The sequence below is a fragment of the Haliotis rufescens genome, unplaced genomic scaffold (genome assembly GCF_023055435.1).
Source record: "Haliotis rufescens isolate VD_foot unplaced genomic scaffold, xgHalRufe1.0.p SCAF_6, whole genome shotgun sequence".
NCBI lineage: Eukaryota > Metazoa > Mollusca > Gastropoda > Lepetellida > Haliotidae > Haliotis > Haliotis rufescens.
The window spans coordinates 56,656,921-56,681,352 of NW_025964334.1; the positions used below are offsets into that span (position 1 = coordinate 56,656,921).

The 24,432-nt window shown below is 40.4% G+C and overlaps 2 protein-coding genes across 3 annotated transcripts in view; both read left to right on the forward strand.

The window, feature by feature from the left end:
* LOC124146896 (obscurin-like) overlaps nt 1-3,230 on the forward strand; it is a 31,906-nt gene extending 28,676 nt beyond the window's left edge. For both annotated transcript variants that reach the window (XM_048386707.1, XM_048386708.1), the window contains 3 exons: nt 191-296; nt 1,472-1,563; nt 2,794-3,230. In XM_048386707.1, coding sequence (XP_048242664.1) covers nt 191-296; nt 1,472-1,563; nt 2,794-2,832 — 237 coding nt within the window. In that variant the 3' untranslated portion in view covers nt 2,833-3,230. The remainder of the gene's footprint in view (nt 1-190; nt 297-1,471; nt 1,564-2,793) is intronic.
* An 8,417-nt stretch (nt 3,231-11,647) lies between these two features.
* The window catches only part of LOC124146893, a 54,074-nt gene continuing 41,289 nt past the window's right edge, over nt 11,648-24,432 (forward strand). Inside the window, exons 1-8 of the mRNA XM_046517433.2 lie at nt 11,648-11,754; nt 12,288-12,370; nt 13,623-13,904; nt 14,993-15,259; nt 16,166-16,417; nt 17,657-17,827; nt 20,990-21,181; nt 22,113-22,301. Coding sequence (XP_046373389.2) covers nt 12,298-12,370; nt 13,623-13,904; nt 14,993-15,259; nt 16,166-16,417; nt 17,657-17,827; nt 20,990-21,181; nt 22,113-22,301 — 1,426 coding nt within the window. The 5' untranslated portion in view covers nt 11,648-11,754; nt 12,288-12,297. The remainder of the gene's footprint in view (nt 11,755-12,287; nt 12,371-13,622; nt 13,905-14,992; nt 15,260-16,165; nt 16,418-17,656; nt 17,828-20,989; nt 21,182-22,112; nt 22,302-24,432) is intronic.

Here is a 24,432-nt window from a genome sequence, read left to right on the forward strand (position 1 = left end):
ATGTGATGGTTATTGGTGTCAGCCCATCACTGCGTAGGTCGCATTTAAAGATGTGATGGTTATTGGCCTCAACACAGTATCACATTCAAAGATGCTATTGTTCTCTTCAATGTAGTCAGTTTGTACAATCACAATCAAGAAAATGTCTCTGGTGGCTGTCTTCTTACTCCTGTCGTACGTTTCTTTACAGGGCATGTCGAGATATTCCTGGAAGAGAGTTACCATGATATACAGTGGCTATGACATAGTTGCTTCCATAGAATCTGAAAATATCAAATATACAGCCCGAGTGTATGGTAAGTCGGTGATTCGTTAATACACATCTACACGAATATCTGAATGAAAGCTTGAAAACCCTTTCCATATTCATAAGACCGTTGTCTAGTGGTAGAGCGTGCTCCAGGAAGGCGGAAGATGTCGGGATAGATCCCCCGACCACGTCATACCAAGAGACAGTACGAGATGATACTTGTTGTGACCCTGCATTCGGCATTAAGGGGCTAAAACAAGAACTGGTCGGCTCGGAGTTAGTATACTGTGTCTGTGTGACGTGTTCATGTTAAACTGCGGCATGATATCTTAGTTGGCTAGCACTTTAAAATCGGCATTAGTCCGGACTTTTACAAGCAGCCAAACACACATGCATGCACGTCGCTATACAAGTGAAATAGTCTTGGACGCGACGTTAAACCCATTGCACCTCACCTCCCTATTGATATGAAACTCTGCCAAAAGCAGAGGCGATTGTACGATTCCGATCATATCATGAGCATGTAGTGTGGCTTCGGCGTTTTGCCTATATGTATGTGGGTAAGGTAATAATATATTTAACAAATATCCATAACGAACACCCGGCGTTATCGCTGTAACTTGAAGGGAGTAGGATCTTAAAATGCCACTTCCAATTTGGTTCGACTTTTCTCTCTCCTGAGGCACTGTCCTCATTTCAGTACTCTAACTTCAAGTTGTATATTTGAACAATGTGCATCTTCTCGGGCAGGGAGTTAACTGACTGTGAAAGTCCAGTTTCCACACTTGCCGAACTTGGCTGTAAATTCTGGGCTCGATCATAGTGCAACCCGTGGCTTTTACGAGTTATGTCCCTTCTATATCCCTCCTATTTACCAATCAGATTCCACCTCTCATATCACTTGCAATTGCCTCAAACAAAATGACGGCGCCCAGTGAAGGCGATCTGATCTATAATCAATATAATCTTTACTGTAATAAAACGGGTCTTACTTCACGAAGTGCATCAAATCACGGGAACACCTTGTCTAAACATATGAAATGATTTGTAATATATATGTTGACGCTGCATTGACATAATTTTAGCCGAGTTTGGCAGAGTGGAAACTTGAATTTTATTGTCAGTTAACTCCTTTGCCTCGAGAAGATGAACAATGTAATAACTAGACATTCATCTCCGAAATATTCCGTTCTGTGCTGATCTGGATCTTGCACTCCACAGCATCCGATTCCAACATCATCGAGTGTGGACTGCGCTTTGGATATGATGGGTCCGGAACATCAGGAGCGAAATTCGTGGGAGAACTCGATGAGGTAACGTTCATTGCTAGATCAGCCTCATCGTATCGCTCTTGATAGATGGCGTTCGTTACAAAAAGTAAACTCATGTCCAAACGAAAGTATACCAAGAGTAAGACTATGACAGAAAAACAAAAGCATGTGGGAAGTCAATATGTAAATGATTCATTAGAGTTGTGCTTAAAACATAATGTGTAAAACTCCTCATGTTATTCAAACAAGAATCTTTACGACTGACTGAGACACAAAGACACGCGGGGTTCGAAAATGATAAGTCTCACAATATCACTGTCACCAAACTTGTGATCAACATGACTTTAAATCCTCTGAAAGCACATTCGTGTATGTCCACCCCGTGCATCAATGTACGCCTGGACACGACGACGCACCGCTGACGTCAAACGTCGGATGACGTTGGGCGAAACCCGCTGCCATTCGTCAAGAAGACATTGTACCAGTTCATGACGGTTGACTGAAGCCGCTGGTCGTCTTCTGATCTGTCGGTCAGGGTTATCCCATACATGTTAGATTGGCTTCATATTAGAACATGCTGGCCAGTGTAAAACGTGAACTGTGTTGTTCAGAACGTTCTGTGTGAGCCTTGACGTATTTCGGGTGCGTGGATCCTTGTTGCTCCATACCAAGGGCTTTCTCCCTCTGTATAGCGGCGATTAAATGTAGCATATGTTCATGGTGCGTTTTGTTGATGTGGTCATAACGTCACCAGTGTTTGCACATAACTTTTGCACGTGCTTATTGTCCTACGTGACCCAAAGTCGTTGTGGCAAAATGCAAATTTGTCAATTTTTTTAAATTTTCAAATTAGTGAAAACTTTTTTTAGCTGGTATACTTTCTTTTTGACATTAGTTTAATATTGCAGTGTTCGAAGGTCAGGTTCAGTAGAGAAGTTCTGTACAAGTATTACATGCTAATATGAACAGAATAATATCTAGTCAATGAAAAGATAGGACACAAATCTCAAAAATACTCGATACGTTTAGAATCGATAAGCTATATGTCATATTTCCTGTATTGGAAACACTTTCAAAACAGTCTTTGTTCACGATTAGTGCAAATAAAACTGTTTGAGTTCTTAAGAGAGGAGAACATTTTAATGGATGTGGTTAAACGAGTTATCTCCCTTATACTGTGTAATTGGGTAACATTTTGCAACTGTCAATACCATATATGTTTAGCTACGTTTATCTGTTTTCCTTTTCTAATTCAGTTTCTTATGTTTTCAGATTGCGGTTTATTCCTGTAATCCCGGAAATATTCTTTGAGATTTTTATAACAAACATGAGTTCGAAAATTCTAAATATCAAACACGATGACATATTTTTCAATTTCATAATTACATGTACAAATGCTGCAAAATGCAAAAGCACACCCATGTCAAGATTCGTGTATGAACAATGTTCGCTGCTGGTAGTATAGTAGAAAGCACATATTCAAATGTCGTTGATGAAGCATCCTTGGATGTCTCATTTACACATGACGTATCAGATTCATCTAGATATATTGTACATACACATGGACCTATTGTATATTAATGGCTGTTAACTTGTTCACTTACCGCTCATGTTTAAAAGTGTAAGCTAGTTTCTTTACGCAAAAATATTTTCTCATATACTTTTCTAAATATATGTATACATAAAAATAAAATATATTTTCAAAAGTTTGTTGAATGAGTTAAGTTCTTGCACACAAATGGATCACATATGATTCTTGTTTGCTGGTGATTTTGTATGTATGTATGTATGTATGTATGTGTGTGTGTGTGTGTGTGTGTGTGTGTGTGTGTGTGTGTGTGTGTGTGTGTGTGTGTGTGTGTGTGTGTGTGTGTGTTCGTACGTATGTATGTATGTGTGAACAAACAACTGATTTCTTCAGGTGTTTAAGCGTTAAATATTTAATAAGCATTAAGGCGTGCATAAAAGAGTTTTGGCAAGCACACATATCTTGACTCTGTTTTGTAAATATATATATTTAAAATTTAAAACATAACCCAACTCTGAATACTTTATCCGACGTGTAGCATCAGAGAGAAACGTGGAGAGAAGTAGTCAGCGTTGTGTTTTGCTCTCCATGTATTGGGTAGTACATCGAATTGCAAGTACCACTCCAACCCACTCACTCACTCGCCTAGTCTGAATCATTTCTCGTCTTGCTCTGAAGCCCTTGTTGGGTTTGTTGGGTTTTATTGCAGTTAACGCCACATTTAGCATTATTCAGCTATATGACTGTGGTCTCTAAATAATCGAGTCTGGATAAGAAAATCCAGTGATTGATACGATGAGCATCGACCTAGATACGATGACATGCAAGAACCAAGTCAGCGACCCTGACCACCCTATCCTGTTAACTGGACTCTTGAACAAGCAATGGTTGTTGGAGACCAATTCAAACACGGATCTACACGGGGCCACCATCGTTAGGAAAGGATTGGACCATTTGGCCAGGCAGCGCACTTTCATTTGTAGAAATCCATTGGCAGTCTACATCACTGATCGTGATGATCGGGTGGATCGGGTGGATCGGGTGGAGATTTCCTACTGATGTGCGGCGTCAGACAACAAACACATTTTTATGCTTATCCTTTTCGCAAACACCCGGTGTCTTCACGGATGTTCAGTGATCCATTCATCACTATTTTGCCTTTACCCTCAGTAGAAGTTTGGTTTCGGCAGACAGTCGAGACTGGTTATTCTCTGTCATTGACGTTTTATATTTGTATTGCATGCAAAATTGTGAATGATAAACACATCTACATGCAGCTTAAGCCACATGATTCCATATCATAATCAACTCTAATGTAGTAGGGACTTATCTGTTCTTGTAATAACTAGGAACGATATGTACACCAGCTCTAATGTGTTCTGGAAACTGTAAGTGTCTTTGTACAACTTGAAACAACATGAACCGTTTATGGGAACCTCATCATTCATTGTCCAGTGGCTTATCTCGAGTTTCACGTGTTTATGGAATCGTGAGTGTGTGAGTGAGTGAGTAAGTTTGGTTTAACCCCGCTTTCAACTGTATTCCAATTATATCACGGCATGTCAGCTTAATGTGAGAGGAAAAAGCCCGAAGTGATGCAGGTCTCAGACGTTTACCACTTCGGTGAAACCCATGAGCACGGGTAAGGGATTCGAACCCACAATCATAAGTTTCTGGCGTGCCCAAGGGACGCAACTCTGCACGGCGAATCACGGCGTCTTAAACGACTGGGCCACCCGTGCCCCCTGTGGGGACTCTATGTAAGCCGGAAGGTGTGTTTATTCATCTCAACTGAAGAAGGATAAGACAACCGCATATATTGCCTGCATATTGCCTCCAAAACCAATGGTGTTTGATGACAGCCAAATATTGAGTTCCAAAAGCAGAAATAGTGTTTGAAAACGTTCAGTGGAAAACTGTGGTAAACCAGCGCGTCCATAAGTTCATCAAGGTGTCACTATTTTGTGTACGTATGCTAGTTCAAAGTTTACAGCCATGTGAAAAGTCTCCCGCTCATAATTGTAGCGAAATGAGTAAATATATACATTGCAGACATCAGGTCATTGTTTGTTTGTACGTTTGTTGTTCAACTCCCGCATTCAGCAATATTCCAGCTGTATGTAAATAATCAAGTCTGGACCAGACAATCTAGTGATTGAGCATGGATCTATGCAATTGAGATACGATGACATGCATCAATTAAGTCAACGAGTCTGTACACCCGATCCCGTTAGTCGCCTCTTACGACAATTCTGACCAGTGAGTGAGTGAGTGAGTGAGTGAGTGAGTGAGTGAGTGAGTGAGTGAGTCAGTGAGTGAGTGAGTCAGTGAGTCAGTGAGTCAGTCAGTCAGTCAGTCAGTCAGTCAGTCAGTCAAACCCACGGGCACGGGGGCACTTGTGAACCGGCATTCGAACCCACATAGGTTTCTAGAATGCTCAAGGGACACAATTCAACCCTACACAGATAGTTGTGGCATGCAAGACCACTGGGCCACCCGTGTCCTGTATTATATGTTATGTTCAGAGATAGTGTGATTGTAAAAAAGCTGTGGTTGCGAATGATTTATCTTAAAAGATAAAAAATACATTGAACAATCGAGGATTGATCAATTCAAGGTAGGATTTGGTTTAAAATGTATCAATAACTATACAGAGAAATGTCAGCTGAATAAGGGAAGGTCCAAAGTAACGTAAATCATGACAGGCACCACTCGTTTTAAACGGCAACTGTTTCACTTTTTCCGAAATAGAATTTAATATAGTTTCGTAAAGACGGACTTCAATTAAAATAAAATTATAAAAAATGGTCCACTGATCACAGATGTTTGGGGTATTTCTTAAATATTTTAGTAAATAGTCCGTTAGTACCATGAGTATGGATCTGCCAGACCTTGCATCATTATAATAAGAAGAACTGCGACAACTTCCGTGACCCATAGACAGGAATGGCGCATGCATTTGTATTGATATTTATTGACTATATTCCCTTCGCTGGTGGTCCGTACTCCTTGTGTAAGTATGGACTACCCGATATTTTTTGTCCCCAGAAAAAATTGGGGAAGGGAAAATATAGTACGTTCCCCCTGAAATAAAAGCGACAAAACCCTTTCCATATTCATAAAAACATTCTGCCATAAGGAGAGTCGATTGTACTATTCCGACAATATTGTGAGCATGTGTTATTGTGATCACAATATAATCATGAACAGTTATGGTACCATAAGACATGATTGTCATCCGACAGACAGACAGACAGACAGTCTATATCATTGATCGTGGTCATCGGGTGGATCGGGTGGAGATTTCTTACTGATGTGCGGCGTCAGGCAACAAACACGTTTTTTTATGCTTATCCTTTTCGCGAACACCTGGTGTCATCACGGATGTTTAGTGATCCATTCATATACATTGCACCGCTATTTGCCTTTACCCTCAATAGAATTTTGGTTTCGGCAGACAGTCGTGACTGGTTATTCTCTGTCATTGACTTTTTATATTTGTATTGCATGCAAAATTTGTGAATGATAAACACATCTACACGCAGCTTAAGCCACATGATTCCATATAATAATCTGCTCTAATGTAGTAGAGGCTTATCTGTTCTTGTAATAACTAGGAACGATATGTACACCAGCTCTAATGTGTTCTGGAAACTGTGAGTGCTATGTACAACTTGAAACACCATAAACCGACAGACAGACAGAGAGACAGACAGACAGGAGAGACAGACAGACAGACAAAAAGTCTGGCTGTCTGTCTGTCATCCGTTGATCAGGCTCCGTAACTGTTTGTCACTGTACCCGATGGCGCTGATCTCAACAAAATCAGATCGTTTAGTTCTCGCTACCGCTAAACAAAGATCTGAGGACATACCATTATTTGACCGGCCAGTGGAATGACCAATCAGAAGGCAGCTTTGTCGTGCTTTACGGCACGGATTTCAAACGCTTCGCAACATATTTTGACAAATTCTCGATTACTAATTGAAACCTGAACAAAAGAACATTCTGGAATGGCAAATAGATGGTCTAGATTGTAAAGAGTCGGTCGTTAAGCCCGTAACTATCGTCCGGAATACCCCGTGTTAAAGTTTTCGAGGTTGTATGATTAGAAAACACATCCCGACTGTCACTTTTATGATCTGGTAGGCGACGCTCTGATTGGTCGGATGAAAAGTCGTTCTGACGTAACCCCTAATGTGCTGTCTTCAGATCTCTGTTTAGCGGTAGCGAGAACTAAGGTCTGATTTTAATGAGATTGCGATGGGGCGGATCGTTCGTCATGCAGTGTCCAAGTCACGACTTGATCAGTGATGTGGGTGTAACAGTGCTGACTCGGGCGTTGAACATAGACGACCTGCATGTCCCTGCGTGTGTTGCCACAAATTTAAATAAAGGTCGATTTCAGACATATCCGATGCAACTGTGGTCATTCCATTAATTTGTTGATTCAGATATTATTTCATACCTTTATGGGAAATAATATTTAATTCTCCTTATTACTCCAGAGTATAATAATTCCTGTCAATAAGTTAGAAAGTTTTATCTGCGTTGAGCTAATGCTTTGTCAGTACCTGGTTGTCTTGATCAGTAAATGGTCCGTACTCTGCCCTATATCAATGCCTTTAAGAGTTATTGGGTAGGGGAGGTTGCACAGTTCAAGCGCGCTTGACAAAACGAGCGTGAAACATGTAACATTAAATCTCGCTTAACACATACCGTATTGTGTATACTGTATTGGTGAAATATCTGATACGCAGAATGGGGATTAAGGAATTATCGATTTCGTGACCAGCAACATGTTCGTGTGCGCTGCTTGGCTTGCTTTGTACATGTGGTTTTTTGTCGCAACAACTGTGTACGCTGTACACACGAAGTACACTAGGTCCTGTATTGTTTGGTTTCTTGTTACCATATCCGCTTGATTAAAATCGTGACGTCCATACAAACTCCACTGTAGGCGCACGTATAGGCTGTGTTGAAGCTGTGTTGAAGCTGAATTAAAGCTGAATTGAATGTGTATTTTCATCATTTAGAGAATGAATTACTTTATGATGAAAGTCACGACAGTAAGAGGAACGTCCGATGTACATCTGTGGTATGGCTAATACATGCAACGTGGGGTACGTTACGTTACGCTGTGTTATGTTGCGTTACGTTACGTTTTTTTATGTTGCGTTACGTTGTGTTTACGTTGCGTTGCGTCGTATGACGTTGTTTTCTATTGCACTAATTACGTTGCGTTGTATTTTGTTGTACTGCTTTACGTTGTGTTGTGTCGTGTCGTGTCGAGGTCGTATCGTGTTGCGTTGCGTATGTAAAGTTACGTAACGTTATGTTATGTCGTATAATCATAAAGAGGGGATTCAGATGCTAGTACATATTTCTTCAGCGTTTTCCGTCGCAGCAGCAGAATGCCTGCAGTTGTACGCACCCGAACTATGATTCATTTCGTGTTAAGTTTCAACAAAGTCAGTATGTTGCTCATTTATATCAGTACATCGTTCAGTTACATCAGTATGTTGCTCATTTATATCAGTACATCGTTTATTTACATCAGTACATCTTTCATGTACTTCAGTATGTCATTCATTTACATCAGTATGTCATTCATTAACATCAGTACATCCTTCATTTACATTAGTACATAATTCATTTACATCAGTACATCGTTCATTTACATTAGTACATCGTTCATTTACATCAGTACATCATTCATTTACATTAGTACATCGTTCATTTACATCAGTACATCATTCATTTACATTAGTACATTGTTCATTTACATCAGTACATCATTCATTTACATTAGTACATCGTTCATTTACATCAGTACGTAATTCATTTGCATTAGTACATCATTCATTTACGTCAGTACATCGTTCATTTACATCAGTATGTCATTCATTTATATCAGTACATAATTCATTTACATAAGTACATCTTTCATTTACATCAGTATGTCATTCATTTACATCAGTACATCGTTCCTTTACATAAGTACATCATTCATTTACATCAGTACATCATTATTTTACACCTGTACATCGTTCATTTACATCAGTACATCTTTCATGTACTTCAGTATGTCATTCATTTACATCAGTATGTCATTCATTTACATCAGTACATCATTCATTTACATCAGTACATCGTTCATTTACATCCGTCCATCATTATTTTACATCTGTACATCGTTCATTTACATCAGTACATCATTCACTTACATCAGTATATCATTCATGTGCATCAGATTATCATTCATTTACATCAGTAAATCATTTACGTGCATTAGTATATCATTCACGTAGACCAGTAAAATATTTCTAGTACAACAATATGTCGTTCATTAAGTTGAGCATAGCATTCATGACATTAGTACATCATTCCTGTACATTGCATATATATATTCTTTCACTAAAGTACATCATTCATTTACATCAGAATGTCATTCATTTACATTGATAAATAATTAAGGTGCATCAGATTATAATTAATTTACGTCACTAAATCATTTATTTACATCAATACATTGTACGTCATTCATATATATCGCTATGTTATGTATTTACAAAAGGACAGCATTAATTTAAATCATGAGTATGCCAGTCATTAACATCAATTCATCAGTACTTTACGTCATTTTAGCATTCATGTACATTCATATACGGTAGCATGTGCCAGTACAGCCGTTGAAATATGCAGCTACTCGCCGACTCGTCTCGCATCAAAACACGGGGCTGTGTACTCGGGGGCAGATGACCACAGAGTACGCTGATCACTGTGTCGGATTAACGAGACTGATTAATGAATGATTTCAGCATTTCGTTGCAAATTAGGTGTGTCGGAGTCGGAGTGCGAGACTGTCGGATTAACCGGTCTAAATAGCACTGATTTAAACGGTTCCCATCATTAGTATCAGAGAAAGCCGATTGTCGGATTAACGAGTGTCGGATTAACGAGACTTGACTGTACAACATTAAGTTGCATCAGGTCATCATGGTGGAACAATTCCTGTATACTCAACTGAAAAAGTAACTTAGCTTCTTATAAAGTTGTGAAAATGTTATGTTATTAAAACTCCAAACAAAATATTTGATCATTTGTCTAATCAATGCTTCATCACAACAAATGCATTGAGAAAACCGTATCTGGTAAAGATGGGTGGTGTAACTCAGTTAACAATGTCAATATCGGATTTGCGTTGATACAGACAAGGTGGCGGCGGCGTATTGAAGACACCAGCTTGTTTCAAACAGCATTGGGGATGTTGTTTTAAATGGCAACCAAAGATTGGTTCAACTGAGCTACCTTTACCGGCCGGTTCTGGTCCTGTCTTAGGCGTTGTTCCATCTCATCCCATACATGTTCTGTGGAGGAGAAGCCTGGAGGAACAACCGGCCAACAATGTTATTTTGCCTCAACAAGTCTGTTACAGGACGCTCAACATTGAGTCTCTTTTATGTTTGAAGACCACCAGAGCTGTCCAGATGAATCCTGCTCTCATCTGTGAACAGTATACTGTCCCAGTCCTGTCCTCCAAACCTCAGATACTGTCCGCACCAAGCTTTAAGTTAGCCGTGACTGATGCTGACGAGGAACAACATGAAGGTTACACGCCATGATATAACAGATATACTGTAAAAAGCGGCGTTAAACCAAACTAAATCACTCAAACCATCATTTAAGTAATCATCTGACCAATTCATCATCCGGGCCTAAAGAATCGGCCAATAAATATGTGTGTGGTGTGTGTGTGGACCCTCCGACCACATCTCTCTGTCTCTCTCTCTCTCTCTCTCTCTCTCTCTCTCTCTCTCTCTCTATCTATCTCTCTCTCTCTCTCTCTCTCTCACTCTCTCTCTTTCTGTGGTGGGGAGGGGCTGCTTGTGTTTGTCGCCCTCGACATTAAGGGGACAAAGCAAGGACTGACTGCTTCGCAGTGCAAGTGGAATCGTCTATAGTCAATTCTTACAATTACAGCTAATTCTGTCACGATGTATCCCCGATTGTCCATTACACCATGCATTGGTTACACAGCACTGACTGAATACATGTCATGGAAGTCACGTACGATGTCGTGTTGCCACTTTATATTTGAACGGCACTGACCCATAACCGCCTTTTCTATGGTTAAAAGTCTAGCTCGTGACTCCATACATCAATGTATTTAGAGTGAGGTATCTAGTATAGGCCTGTGTTCAATACATACACTATACACTCTCCTTTAGCTTAATACAAATCGTGAGCAGAGCACACACGGGACAGACCCGGGATTTTCCAAACGTGTAAACTGGTAGTCAAGGCGTGAGACTTCAAAACGCACTTGGTCGTCACGATGATATTGTGCCTCAATAGATCAACCCCGCCATGATATGAATCGGCACACTCTATTGAAACGATAAATTTTTTTTGTAAAAAGTACACACGTATATGAATAATTGATACATTAATACACCAACGAGTGCCAAAGGAATTCACGCATCTGACACTCCTTTGTATTCAAGCTCATCGAATACACTGTTGAACCTCCACAGCGTTGAATGGGACATATCTCAGTTGTCCGAGTATTAGTTCATATCTAAATTTGAATGGCGGTTGTGTGACTGTCCCACAACTTATAAAGCCTACCCAAGCCAGGGACCTGTCAGTCTCGACAAGAAGAGCGAGTGGGGAGGAGACACTCTTTATCGTCTTGCATAAACGTAAGATATATATATATATATGTTGTACTTTACGTCTTATCAGTCTTAAGCAAGCCTATGTTGACAATACCTGTGTAACTATGCATCTGACACACTATCAGTTATTACCTTTAGACTTTCTTTATAGTCCCTGCATGTCCACATGTGTACGTGTTTGTCCTTTCAACACTGAAGACATTCGTAGTTAAGATTTTTTTATTTATGAATTATTTGTTTCTATGTCTATACACGTGTATCTATTTCATCTTAAGGTTTGAATTTCAACGATTTATATAGGGGTGGTCGGGTAACCTATACCATAGTGGTTAAAGCCTTGTCAACAGAAGAACCGGGTCCGACTCCTGACATGTACGATTCCCGACGCCGTCTCATCATGATCTAGCTAGTACAGCAGGCACTTTATAAGCAGGCTGTATAATGGAGGTACTAGGACTGATTAGGCTGATTAGGCCTAATGAAAAATACGAACATTTCTGGCATATCAGTGTACATGAAAAATCTTTATTTTCAAGCTGACATCATTTTCATTACAGTTCGTTCGAGATGCTTTGTTCGAGACGGGAATGGCTCCTTGTTGGGGTGCTGGTGGTGGCGTTCCGACAGACTATCACTCAAGGTATGATCATGATTAGCATGTAAACGTTAAATTTGTTTTCGTTTTCTTCATCTTTATCTTCATCTTCATTTCTGCATTTTATTCAGAATAACTATTTATAAATAATTATTTTCCAAACTTCTTCCTTCTTGTATAATCACCTTTGCAGCTCAGGCCTAGTGGCTATATAAATCTCAGAAGTAATCTGAATGAATAAGAACTAGATGAGCATCTACAGCTTTATGTTTACCACACTTTTAAGAAGAATGAACAACAAACACTTCTGGACACACTGCTTGTAGTGGAGAGGACACCGACAGTCACTGGTTCACATTTGATAGGAATATGTAATTGTTTAGATAAGATGTTGTTCTATAATTTGGTTTTCCTGCTCTTTGTAATAACAACTCGATTCGTACCTTTAAGCACAGTAAGGCTAACTTGTGATACATAGAGCACATAAGGTGGTTGCACCAGTGAAACGTAGATATATTCGGCGTCTATTAAGTACGTATAAGCAATGGTACATCGTACAGCATCGTAAACAATAATATTCATGGTACTGATGAGGCCAAAGACCTATGGTACATTGTCTGTTGCGTGTTACAAATTCATACAGTTTCTTAGTTTCATAGCGTGATAAATGAACGTTGAAACAATTTCTCATAGTTTCTGTACAAGCACATGTCATTAATTAACATAATTTGTTACCATGTTAATTGTGGTAGAAATAGTTATTTAGATAGTTTGCTCTTAAATCATTATGCACTGGACATGCACATAAAAAGTGATATTCATCTTCAATATAATCACGGGCTTTCCTCCTACATTAAGCTGACACCCCGCGATATAACTGGAATACTGTTAAAAACGGCGTTAAACCCAACTCACTCACTCACTCAATATAATCAGTTTTACTATTCTTACAAAGAATATTTTCTCTTGCAATACCTCCACATCTGCCTGTTTCAATACATAGATCACGTGAGCCACAACGAAATGGAGATAGATCTGTTCTAAACTTTTGTAAATTTACACACTAAAGATAAGGTTCTAGTATAATAGTAGTCTTAAATGTAGTGTAGTAATTTGCTTTTCTAGAACTGGACAAGGAGCCATGCCATGTTGGGATGTACATATCATTTAAGGTCTGTGTCAATCAGCTGTCATGGTAGTATTCCATCGTCCATGTACAAAAACTGCTATACCCAATGTATGCATAGAGTTACCGTAGTCCTACTGAAAAGTCCGCCGTGGCTACTTTTGTTTGCAGATATACAACAGCTAGTGGATAATCCAAGCATCAACGCGGGCTCTGATGTTTCTCTGCAAGTAACTGCTTCGACAGCCGATCTGGCAGCAGGAACATGGTATCTTTTGGCTTCACCGAACCCGGTGCGTCAGTTGCCAAACAACGATAGAACCAGATACTCCGTGACCGGTCAGTTCCACCGACTCACTATCAGCAATGTGGTGGCGTCAGATGAAGGGCGGTACTACTACGTATATGGACAAGGACTAGTCACTCAAGGGGTGGTTACAGTTGCAACCCAAGGTAAAGGATGTTTTTATACATTGCATCTAGAGTTTACAACTTTTGAAGCATCAGTATTTGCTATTGCGAAATAAACCCAAAAGCCGATTAGAATAAAAAGAAATCGGAATAGCCTATAATGAGTGAGTTAGTATGGTTTTACGCCGCTTTTAGCAATATTCCAGCATTTCACGGCGGGGGAGACCAGAAATGGGCTTCACACATTGTACCCATGTCGGGAATCGAAACCGGGTCAACCGACTACCCGACCGCCCTGTTGTAATAGAGAACATTGGCCAAAATGATGTAGAACATTATGATAATTTGAGATGGAGATATTGGATATCTCTTGGTCATATGAGATGCATGCATGTCTTGTTGACAAAATGTCTACGGAATTTCGTGATGTTGAGCTTAACCTACAATTTGTGCGGAGTCGAGGTTTTAAACTGAAAAGGTGATTTTCATAATTTCATTTTTACTTGATATATTTGACCCCTTGTAAAAGCATAAAAGGTTTGGGCTTGATTTTGAGTAACTATGACGTTTTATAGATCATCGTTTTCAAATTATAAAATGGTTAAAACATTTGGATAGATTTGAAAAACATTGTTAAACATTACGTCAGTGTATTTGCACATGTGCTCCTATTAACTAGTCCTATGTGGGCGAAGTATGCATTGATATAAGCAATTCACAAATACACCGGTACGCAGCGAAACATAATCACCGACACAAATCATACCTTTATACATACTACACGATAAATAAGGAGGATATGTTATAAATATAGAGTTGAATGGATAATCGAAATGGAAATTCTAGTTTCACTTCAGTTGCAAAATATTATTTGGTTTGATCCCAAATCATTCCCTCTACACTTGGCCATATTGTTTATACTTGAAAGATGGCAGTGATGGCCGTGAGACATACTTGAGAGTTTCCCCTAGAGAGTTACTTCCCCACTCAGATGTATCAAATGTTGAGTATGTTTATTAATGAAACAGGGGAAGTAAACAAAGTAAATTTTTATTCAAAATTTGGAAATTTGGGTCGAAAAACAAAACAAAAATGTTATCTGTATTCTAAATGGCAAATGTCAATTTCAGCTGCAGTGTCGATCACAGGCAGCTTGATAGACGTGACAGCCCTCGAAGGCAGTAACTCTTCCATGACAACGACTGTCAGTACTGAGGGTGTCACGAATGGCGTATGGAAGCGAGGAACAACTGTCCTGACCAATGCTGCCGGCTACACAATTACTACTTCCGGTTTCACTCAGACACTGGTCATCCAGAACGTTCAAACAACTCAAGCAGGCACATACAGCTACACAGTTGGCGGGGCTTCAACACAGGCCACGCTCACAGTTGTCGGTAAGGACATGCTCTGACTGAAGTAATTTTATTAAATGTTATGTTACATCTAACGCTTATTGTAAAGCAATATTTTAGAATTCAAATCCTCTTTAAATGTCTGTGCTCTTTTCCTAGAGTTATTGTTAGCTTTGTAGCTTACATTGGTCTAATCAATGACACAGTTCAACTTCTAAAATATAATTCGCTTACCGTTGATTTTCTATTCTTACAAAACAAGAACATGTACTGACGTCTGTCAGAGAGATTCTGAGTTTATTTATTACATCATTATTGGTCGCATTCCCCGAATAAGCTTCACCAAGGAGTTGCAATCTTTGACAAGATGTAAGATGACAGGGTTGGGTCCCAGGACAGGTGGCCAGCCACCATACATTGTATTACCTCCCTTTGGCTGCGCATGCATCACTGGAAACGATGTAACTATTGAAACAGTGAACAAGAGTAATTTGACTTTCATTGTAGAATATCTACCCGAAATGGGAACTGACATTATCAGAACCGGAAGTTCATCTATCTTTGTTACAAAGTAAGCTGTGAGCAAGGGACGTTTTGGTTTGATCATATGCTTTCAGAAACAGGAAGTGACGTTACTAATACCTGGAATCTTAGCACACTTGTTACGTGACCCACTGTTGACCATTTTTGTAAACCAACGCACTTTTACTGAGATGACTGAACTCCGTACAAGTGCTTTTATTTTAAAGTGGTGCATGTATTCCACAACAAACATGTACGTATTGTACGTTTTCGAATATATTTACAGATCCAGTTGGATTCGATGTCCTCTCGCTTAACAGTATTTGGTCTATTGACACATAGTTATCATTTCTTCTGTTGTTATATTATTAATTGACAGGGAATCTAATAGAGGTTGAAGTGTGATTGTACTATTCTTTGTTGTAGGGCGACTTGGGAACGTTACGGGAAGCGTCGGGAGTGACGTGAGTTTCCCTGTGAACGTGTTTCCGGGCAACGCAGGAGGATCATGGTCCAGGAACAATGTGCAGATCGCTGACAGTTCCAAGTACCAAATCACACAGAGCAGTAATGGACAGTCACGACGTCTTCTTGTACGCAACGTCCAGACTGCCGACGCTGGGGCGTACGTGTACAGCGTGAACGGACAACAATCATCTGGGTTCTTAACAGTGGGAGGTACGTGTACAGTGTGAATGGACAACAATCAACAGGGTACTTAACAGTTGGAGGTACGTGAACCGTGTGAATGGACAACAATCAACGGGGTACTTAACAGTGGGAGGTACGTGTACCGTGTGAATGGACAACAATCAACGGGGTACTTAACAGTGGGAGGTACGTGTACCGTGTGAATGGACAACAATCAACGGGGAACTTAACAGTGGGAGGTACGTGAACCGTGTGAATGGACAACAATCATCTGGGTATTTAACAGTGGGAGGTACGTGAACCGTGTGAATGGACAACAATCAACAGGGTACCTAACAGTGGGAGGTACGTGTACAGTGTGAATGACAACAATCATCTGGGTATTTAACAGTGGGAGGTACGTGAACCGTGTGAATGGACAACAATCAACAGGGTACCTAACAGTGGGAGGTACGTGTACAGTGTGAATGACAACAATCAATAGGGTACTTAACAGTGGGAGGTACGTGTACCGTGTGCATGGACAACAATCCATAGGGTATTTAACAGTGGGAGGCACGTGAACCGTGTGAATGGACAACAATCAACGGGGTACTTAACAGTGGGAGGTACGTGTACAGTGTGAATGGACAAGAATCATCTGGGTACTTAACAGTGGAAGGTACGTGTACCGTGTGCATGGACAACAATCAACAGAGTACTTAACAGTGGGAGGTACGTGTACCGTGTACATGGACAACAATCCATAGGGTATTTAACAGTGAGAGGTACGTGTACAGTGTGAATGGACAACAATCATCTGGGTACTTAACAGTGGGAGGTACGTGTACAGTGTGAATGGACAACAAACAACAGGGTACTTAACAGTGGGAGGTACGTGTACCGTGTGAATGGACAACAATCAACGGGGAACTTAACAGTGGGAGGTACGTGTACCGTGTGAATGGACAACAATCAACAGGGTACTTAACAGTGGGAGGTACGTGCACAGTGTGAATGGACAACAATCAACAGGGTACTTAACATTGGGAGGTACGTGTAAAGTGTGAATGACAACAATCAATAGGGTACTTAACATTGGGAGGTACGTGTACCGTGTGAATGGACAACAATCAACAGGGTACTTAACAGTGGGAGGTACGTGAACCGTGTGAATGGACAACAATCAACAGGGTACTTAACATTGGGAGGTGCGTGGTGTTGTTGATTGGACGAAACAAGAAATTGGTAGTCGACTGTATTCTAATTTTTATTTCTAACACCCAGCTGCCTTTTCGCCTTGGACGGCCTGGATCAACTCCTCCTGTGTGGTCACGTGTGGAACTGCTGTAACGAGACTCACGTCCAGAACAAGAACGTGTCTGGCCGGTAGCGGGCAATGCAACGGTGCAACGTTCGAAAGCCGGCTTATCAACTGCCAACTTAACCCATGTCCTAGTAAGTTTTAGGGTAGCTGTTACTAAGTGAATAAATGCTTCCCTTCAATTTCTGTAGTAGCATTAACGTTGTGCTGACGTCTGAATGTTGAATCCTGAGAACATGATGCAACTCCAAAATACGGACGCATATAAGCATTTTGCAATATAGTGAGTGAGTTAGTGAATCTGGTTTTACGTCGCTTTTAGCCATTGTCCAGCAATATCACGACAGGGGACACCATTCATGGGCTTCACACATTGTACCCATGTCGGGAATCGAGCCCGTGTCTTGGGGCGTGACGAGCGAACGCTTTAACCACTAGGCTACCCGATCGCTTCTTGTGAAATATAAAACTTTGAAAGATATTGATGCCGTCCAGAAGAAATGAGTGAGTGAGTATAGTTTTACGCCGCCGCTTTTAGCAATATTCCAGAAATATCACGGCGGGGGACACCAAAAATGGGCTTCCCACATTGTACCCATGTCGGGAATCAAACCCGGGTCTTCGGCGTGACGAATGAACGCTATATTAACCACTAGGCTACCCGATCGCTCCTTGTGAAATATAAAACTTTGAATGTATCGTCATGCACAGGACATTTAGCGACTTTCATGCATATTCGTTGTGGAAACTACCCTTTGAAACCGAAGGCCGAGAATGAATGAAACAGCAAACATGCAAGCTCGCTCGCCTTTTTTTCCCGCTCGCCTTGATTCAACTTTCATGTCTTCCGGTTTCATTTCTAACTAGCATATCTCCAACTGTGTTTTCCCGTACTCATGGACGTAATGTTTGAATCTGGCGGTAACTGACCATGTTATTTGACACAGCCGCTTTCTCCCGGCCATATATCTTCCAGTCCGATACAGCCTGGCGTTTGCAGTTTTTTTCGCCTCTTGCCTTAATTGACATGTCCTATGAACATTGTTTTGATCATACTCTCTGTTGATTGGCTACTGACTGTGTAGGCGTGTCAAGTTATGTGCATACATTAAACGATCACCTGATTCATGTCACGCCACAGTATGTATTCCTACACCGGGAATGTTTATCAATCTCGTCATTTTTGTCTGTTTTGATATATACAACTGTTTTTGTTTAAACTATTGAAGATAAAACATGTTTTACGTTGTCGAATTTAAATATAAGCATTGACTGTGTTTTGTTTTCGGTTCATTGAGGTATGAATCGAAAAACCAATGTGCAAACTTTTGTCAGAATCCACTTCATACAGATTGCACATCGGTTTTTCGAGTCATACCTCAATGAACCGAAAACAAAACACAGTCAAACCTTAATTGCAATATTACCACACGTTGAAATGTTGCATTCGATTTAGATCACGTAGCATGAAACGTTTCATGTTGTCTGTAAATATTGTTTTAAAATACGGTATTTCAAGTCTGGAAGAGGTTGCAATGCAAGTTTAATCACCTTTTGTAAGCTTGATTAATTTTGTGTTCTGGGATGGACACAAAATGGATAGTCTCGGTTTTTAATCCATAGATGCGCGGTTGTCAGTCAGCTTGTCAAACGGTCAGTGCAACACTGTGCTGACATCTCGGTTCAAAGTGAACCAAATTGTACAACATTCAACTTGATTTGATTGTCTTGCCATTTGTTTCAAAACGCGATAAGTGCTACCAAGCCATCGGTGAAAGCGTTGAACTTTTGCAGAACAACAATGATATGGGAACGTGTTCAGTCGAGTATTTCATGGTTGGTCATTCATTGTTTACGGGAATCAGGAACGTTCGGCTTTTAAACTTACCTCAAACCATATTAACATTTACGACTATTATCCGTCAATAGTATCATACAGATAACTGTACAGTGGGGAAAGATAAATCTTTCTGACCCCTCCGTCAGAATTGATAAATTGACTGTCTGATACTTAAATATTTACGTGTATGTGAAATGGGTATCCAATGAAATCATTTATATCATTGAATTTTCTGTCCCCTTTGACACTAATGTGATTGACAAGATTGAGGAAAAACATGGCAAATATGCAGACCTCGCTTTCGAAAAGTCACACTTGCATCCCAAGTACCAAGTTGTCCGACACCCTATTGTTCTCGGTGCCTTAGGTTTGGTACCTCCCAATCTGTTGACTGACATTGGGAGAGTACCCGGGATTGCTACCAAGACTACAGCCCTTCTGATAATCTGGGTAATGCAGAAGGCTGCAGTGTTAGGGAGTCTTCACGTTCTCCGAAATGTTCTGGGTGGGTTTGAGTAGGCAGCTCTTCCTGGGAGAAGTCCCATTCGCTGTCTGGGCTGCGTGTAGAGGGGGCAAGAGCCCTGGGCTGATGATGAGCCTATCCAGTCTGACTCTGCCAGGACCACCCAAACCCTCTTTGCTGTATTTTATATTTTTTATTTACTACTACTACTACTACTACTACTACTACTACCACTGTTGTGTACTACTGCTACTACTACTACTACTACTTCTACTGCTACTACTACTACTACTACTACTACTTCTACTACCACTGTTGTGTACCACTGCTACCACTACTTCTACTACTACTATCACTGTTGTGTACTACTTCTACTACTACTACTACTACTACTACTACTACTACTACTACTTCCACCACCACTGTTGTGTACTACTACTACTACTAATACTACTACTACTACTACTACTACTACTACTACTACTACTACCACTGTTGTGTACTACTGCTACTACAACTACTACTATTACTACTACTACTACTACTACCACTGTTGTGTACTATTGCTACTACTACTATTACTACTACTACTACCACTGTTGTGTACTACTACTACTACTACTACTACTACTACTACTACTACTACTACTACCACTGTTGTGTACTATTGCTACTACTACTATTACTACTACTACTACCACTGTTGTGTACTATTACTACTACTACTACTACTACTACTACCACCACTATTGTGTACTACTGCTACTACTACTACTACTACTACCACTGTTGTGTACTACTACTACTTCTACTAATCATAATCATAATCATAATCATAATAAATCAATGTAACAATAACATATCGCACTTCTCTACATATTCATGTAACATGACAGAAATACGGGTACTATGTCACATAAAACAAAATTGATGGATGATGATGATGATGTTTAACAAAATACTGTTCCTTCAATTGTGTTTTTTGCTCCGCAGTTAATGGCGGTGTCTCGTTTTGGGGATCGTGGAGTCAACCAACATGTACACAGATTTGTGGCGTCGGAGCAACTGGTCCATCTATACGTACACGAACATGCTCCAACCCCTCCCCTGCAAACGGTGGCTCATTTTGTAGCTCCCCACTCAGCGAAACATCGATGAGGCCATGTAACATACCCGCATGTCCAGGTGAGACAGGTGAAATAGTTGCCATTAACAATCTTAACACTTTCTGGGTGGCACGGGTGGCCCAGTCGTCTAAGACGCTGCGACTTGATAAGCAGAGTTGCGTCCCTTGGGCACGCCAGAAACCTATGATTGTGGGTTCGAATCCCAATTCGCCCCAATTATGTTTCTAGGTTGTCAGCACCATACCCATGCTCGTGGGTTTCGGCGAAGTGGTAAACGTCTGAGACATGCATCACTTCGGGCTTTCCTCCAACATTAAGCTGACACGTCGCGATATGACTTGAATACTGTTAAAAGCGGCGTTAAACCCAACTCATTCACTCACTTAACACTTTCTTAACACAGGAGGCAAAAGTCCAGTGTTAAGGTGAAAGGTTGTAACCATTCATTAGAGTTCTGAGCCACGTCTTCATCAGGACATTGACATCTTGTAGACGTCACATATTGTTTTCATATAAATTCCTTTAAAGACCATCACCTTTAGAGTCATCCAATGTAGTAGGTATATAAGGTAAACAACATTGAAACAATGTGAATCATGAGTCACTCTTCTTTGAAAAATCAGGCTTAAAGGTCTTGGGTTCATATTTGAAAGATATATTTTTCTAACATTAACCTGGCCCGACTTACTAAAACTAAAATATTTTAAAAAGCGGTGTTAAACACAATCCGTATCACTGTAATATTATTGAACATATATATATTTAAAGTTTTTTCTTATGTATGCGTTTCCAAAATGGAAGTGGGCCTCAGAAGTGGAAAACTTAAAAGTGTCAATGTGCCAATAATAATATTTCTAACTGCTATTAAATTACATTCATTGGATGTTTCCAGTGCTTCCTAACAAATCCGAACAATAAAGTATTGTGACTTTGGGATAAGAAAGTGATACATGACGTCATATCATTATCTAAATGTATGGTTTCTGAAGGAGACGGCAACTGGGGTGAGTGGACACAGTGGAGTGGTCCCTCCTGTCCTGCCTCCTGTGGTCCTACGGCCAGACACAACGCTGTAAGAGTCAGGACCTGTAATAATCCAGCCCCCAGCAATGGCGGTGCTCCCTGTTCTGGTGAAAGCGTTGAGCGTGGAGACCGAGCATGCGGACCGGCTTCCTGTGGTATGTACACGCCACTAGCAGTAGTAATTGTGATGTTTGGTAGTTTAGTTGTAGCAGCAGCAACAGTAACAGCACCAGCACTAGTGATAGTAGTAGTAGTAGTAGTAGCAGTAGTACACAACAGTGGTAGTAGTAGTAGTAGCAGTAGTACACAATAGTGGTAGTAGCAGTCGTACACAATAGTGGTAGTAGTAGTAGTACTAATAGTAGTAGTAGCAGTAGTAGTAGTAGTAGCAGTAGTACACAACAGTGGTAGTAGCAGTCGTACACAATAGTAGTAGTAGCAGTAGTAGTACACAATAGTGGTAGTAGTAGTAGCAGAAGTACACAGCAGCGGTAGTAGTAGTAGTAATAGCAGTAGTACACAACAGTGGTAGTAGTAGTAGTAGTACACACTATTGACAGTAGTAGCAGTAGTACACAATAGTGGTAGTAGTAGTAGCAGAAGTACACAATAGTGGTAGTAGTAGTAGTAGTAGTAGCAGCAGAAGTACACAACAGCGGTAGTAGTAGTAGTAATAGCAGTAGTACACAACAGTGGTAGTAGTAGTAGTAGTAGTAGTAGCAGAAGTACACAACAGCGGTAGTAGTAGTAGTAATAGCAGTAGTACACAACAGTGGTAGTAGAAGTAGTAGCAGAAGTACACAATAGTGGTAGTAGTAGTAGTAGTACACACTATTGACAGTAGTAGCAGTAGTACACAATAGTGGTAGTAGTAGTAGCAGAAGTACACAATAGTGGTAGTAGTAGTAGTAGTAGTAGCAGCAGAAGTACACAACAGCGGTAGTAGTAGTAGTAATAGCAGTAGTACACAACAGTGGTAGTAGTAGTAGTAGTAGCAGTAGTACACAATAGTGGTAGTAGTAGTAGCAGAAGTACACAATAGTGGTAGTAGTAGTAGTAGTAGTAGCAGCAGAAGTACACAACAGCGGTAGTAGTAGTAGTAATAGCAGTAGTACACAACAGTGGTAGTAGAAGTAGTAGCAGAAGTACACAATAGTGGTAGTAGTAGTAGTAGTACACACTATTGACAGTAGTAGCAGTAGTACACAATAGTGGTAGTAGTAGTAGCAGAAGTACACAATAGTGGTAGTAGTAGTAGTAGTAGTAGCAGCAGAAGTACACAACAGCGGTAGTAGTAGTAGTAATAGCAGTAGTACACAACAGTGGTAGTAGTAGTAGTAGCAGAAGTACACAATAGTGGTAGTAGTAGTAGTAGTAGTAGCAGTAGCAGTAGCAGTAGTACACAATAGTGGTAGTAGTAATAATAGCAGTAGTAGTAGTAGTAGCAGTAGTAGTACACAACAGTGGTAGTAGTAGTAGCAGTAGAAGTAGCAGAAGTAGTAACGTCAGAAGCACCAGCAGCAAAGCAGTTGTAATAGTAGTGGATGCAGTACTAGTAGCAGCAGTCGTAGTAGTAGTAGTAGTAGTAGTAGTAGTAGTAGTAGTAGTAGTAGTAGTAGTAGTAGTAGCAGCAGTAGTAGAACAAGTAGCAACAGTAGCAGTAGCAGTAGGATCAGTAGAAGCACCAGAAAAAGCAGTAGTAATAGTTCTGGGACGCATAAAACCCCATGTACCGAATTTTAACGAATTTATCTTACTGACATGTTTAAATGTGACTTTGTAAAATAATTCAAATAAATTTCAAATTGATAGAGAGCAGCTGCTCGATTGAGCTGAGGATAGCTTGCGCTATGTCACGTGACATCCTTTGGTTCGGAAAAGCGTGCTGCTTTTTTGCATTGAAGCCGGGTATAAAGGATTTATTCTGTCTCTCAGAAATGCACGTGCAGCATGTAGTGCTCTTGAGCGGTATAATAGATTAATTCCCCCGCTGATAAATTTATTACCCTACAAGGCGGGTTACATTGTATTTTATCAAGATTACGTTAACCAATCAGATCTCATCATTCTGACATGGATGTATGATAATAGTGATTGTAGTAGTGAGTGTGAGTGAGTGAGTATTGTTGAACGCTGCGTTTAGCAATACCCATTGCAATATTCCAGCAAGCAATATCACGACAGGGGACACTAGAATTGGGCTCCACACAGTGTACCCATGTCGGAAATCGAATCCGGGTTTTCGGCGTGACCGGCGAACGCTTTAACCACTAGGCTACTCCACCG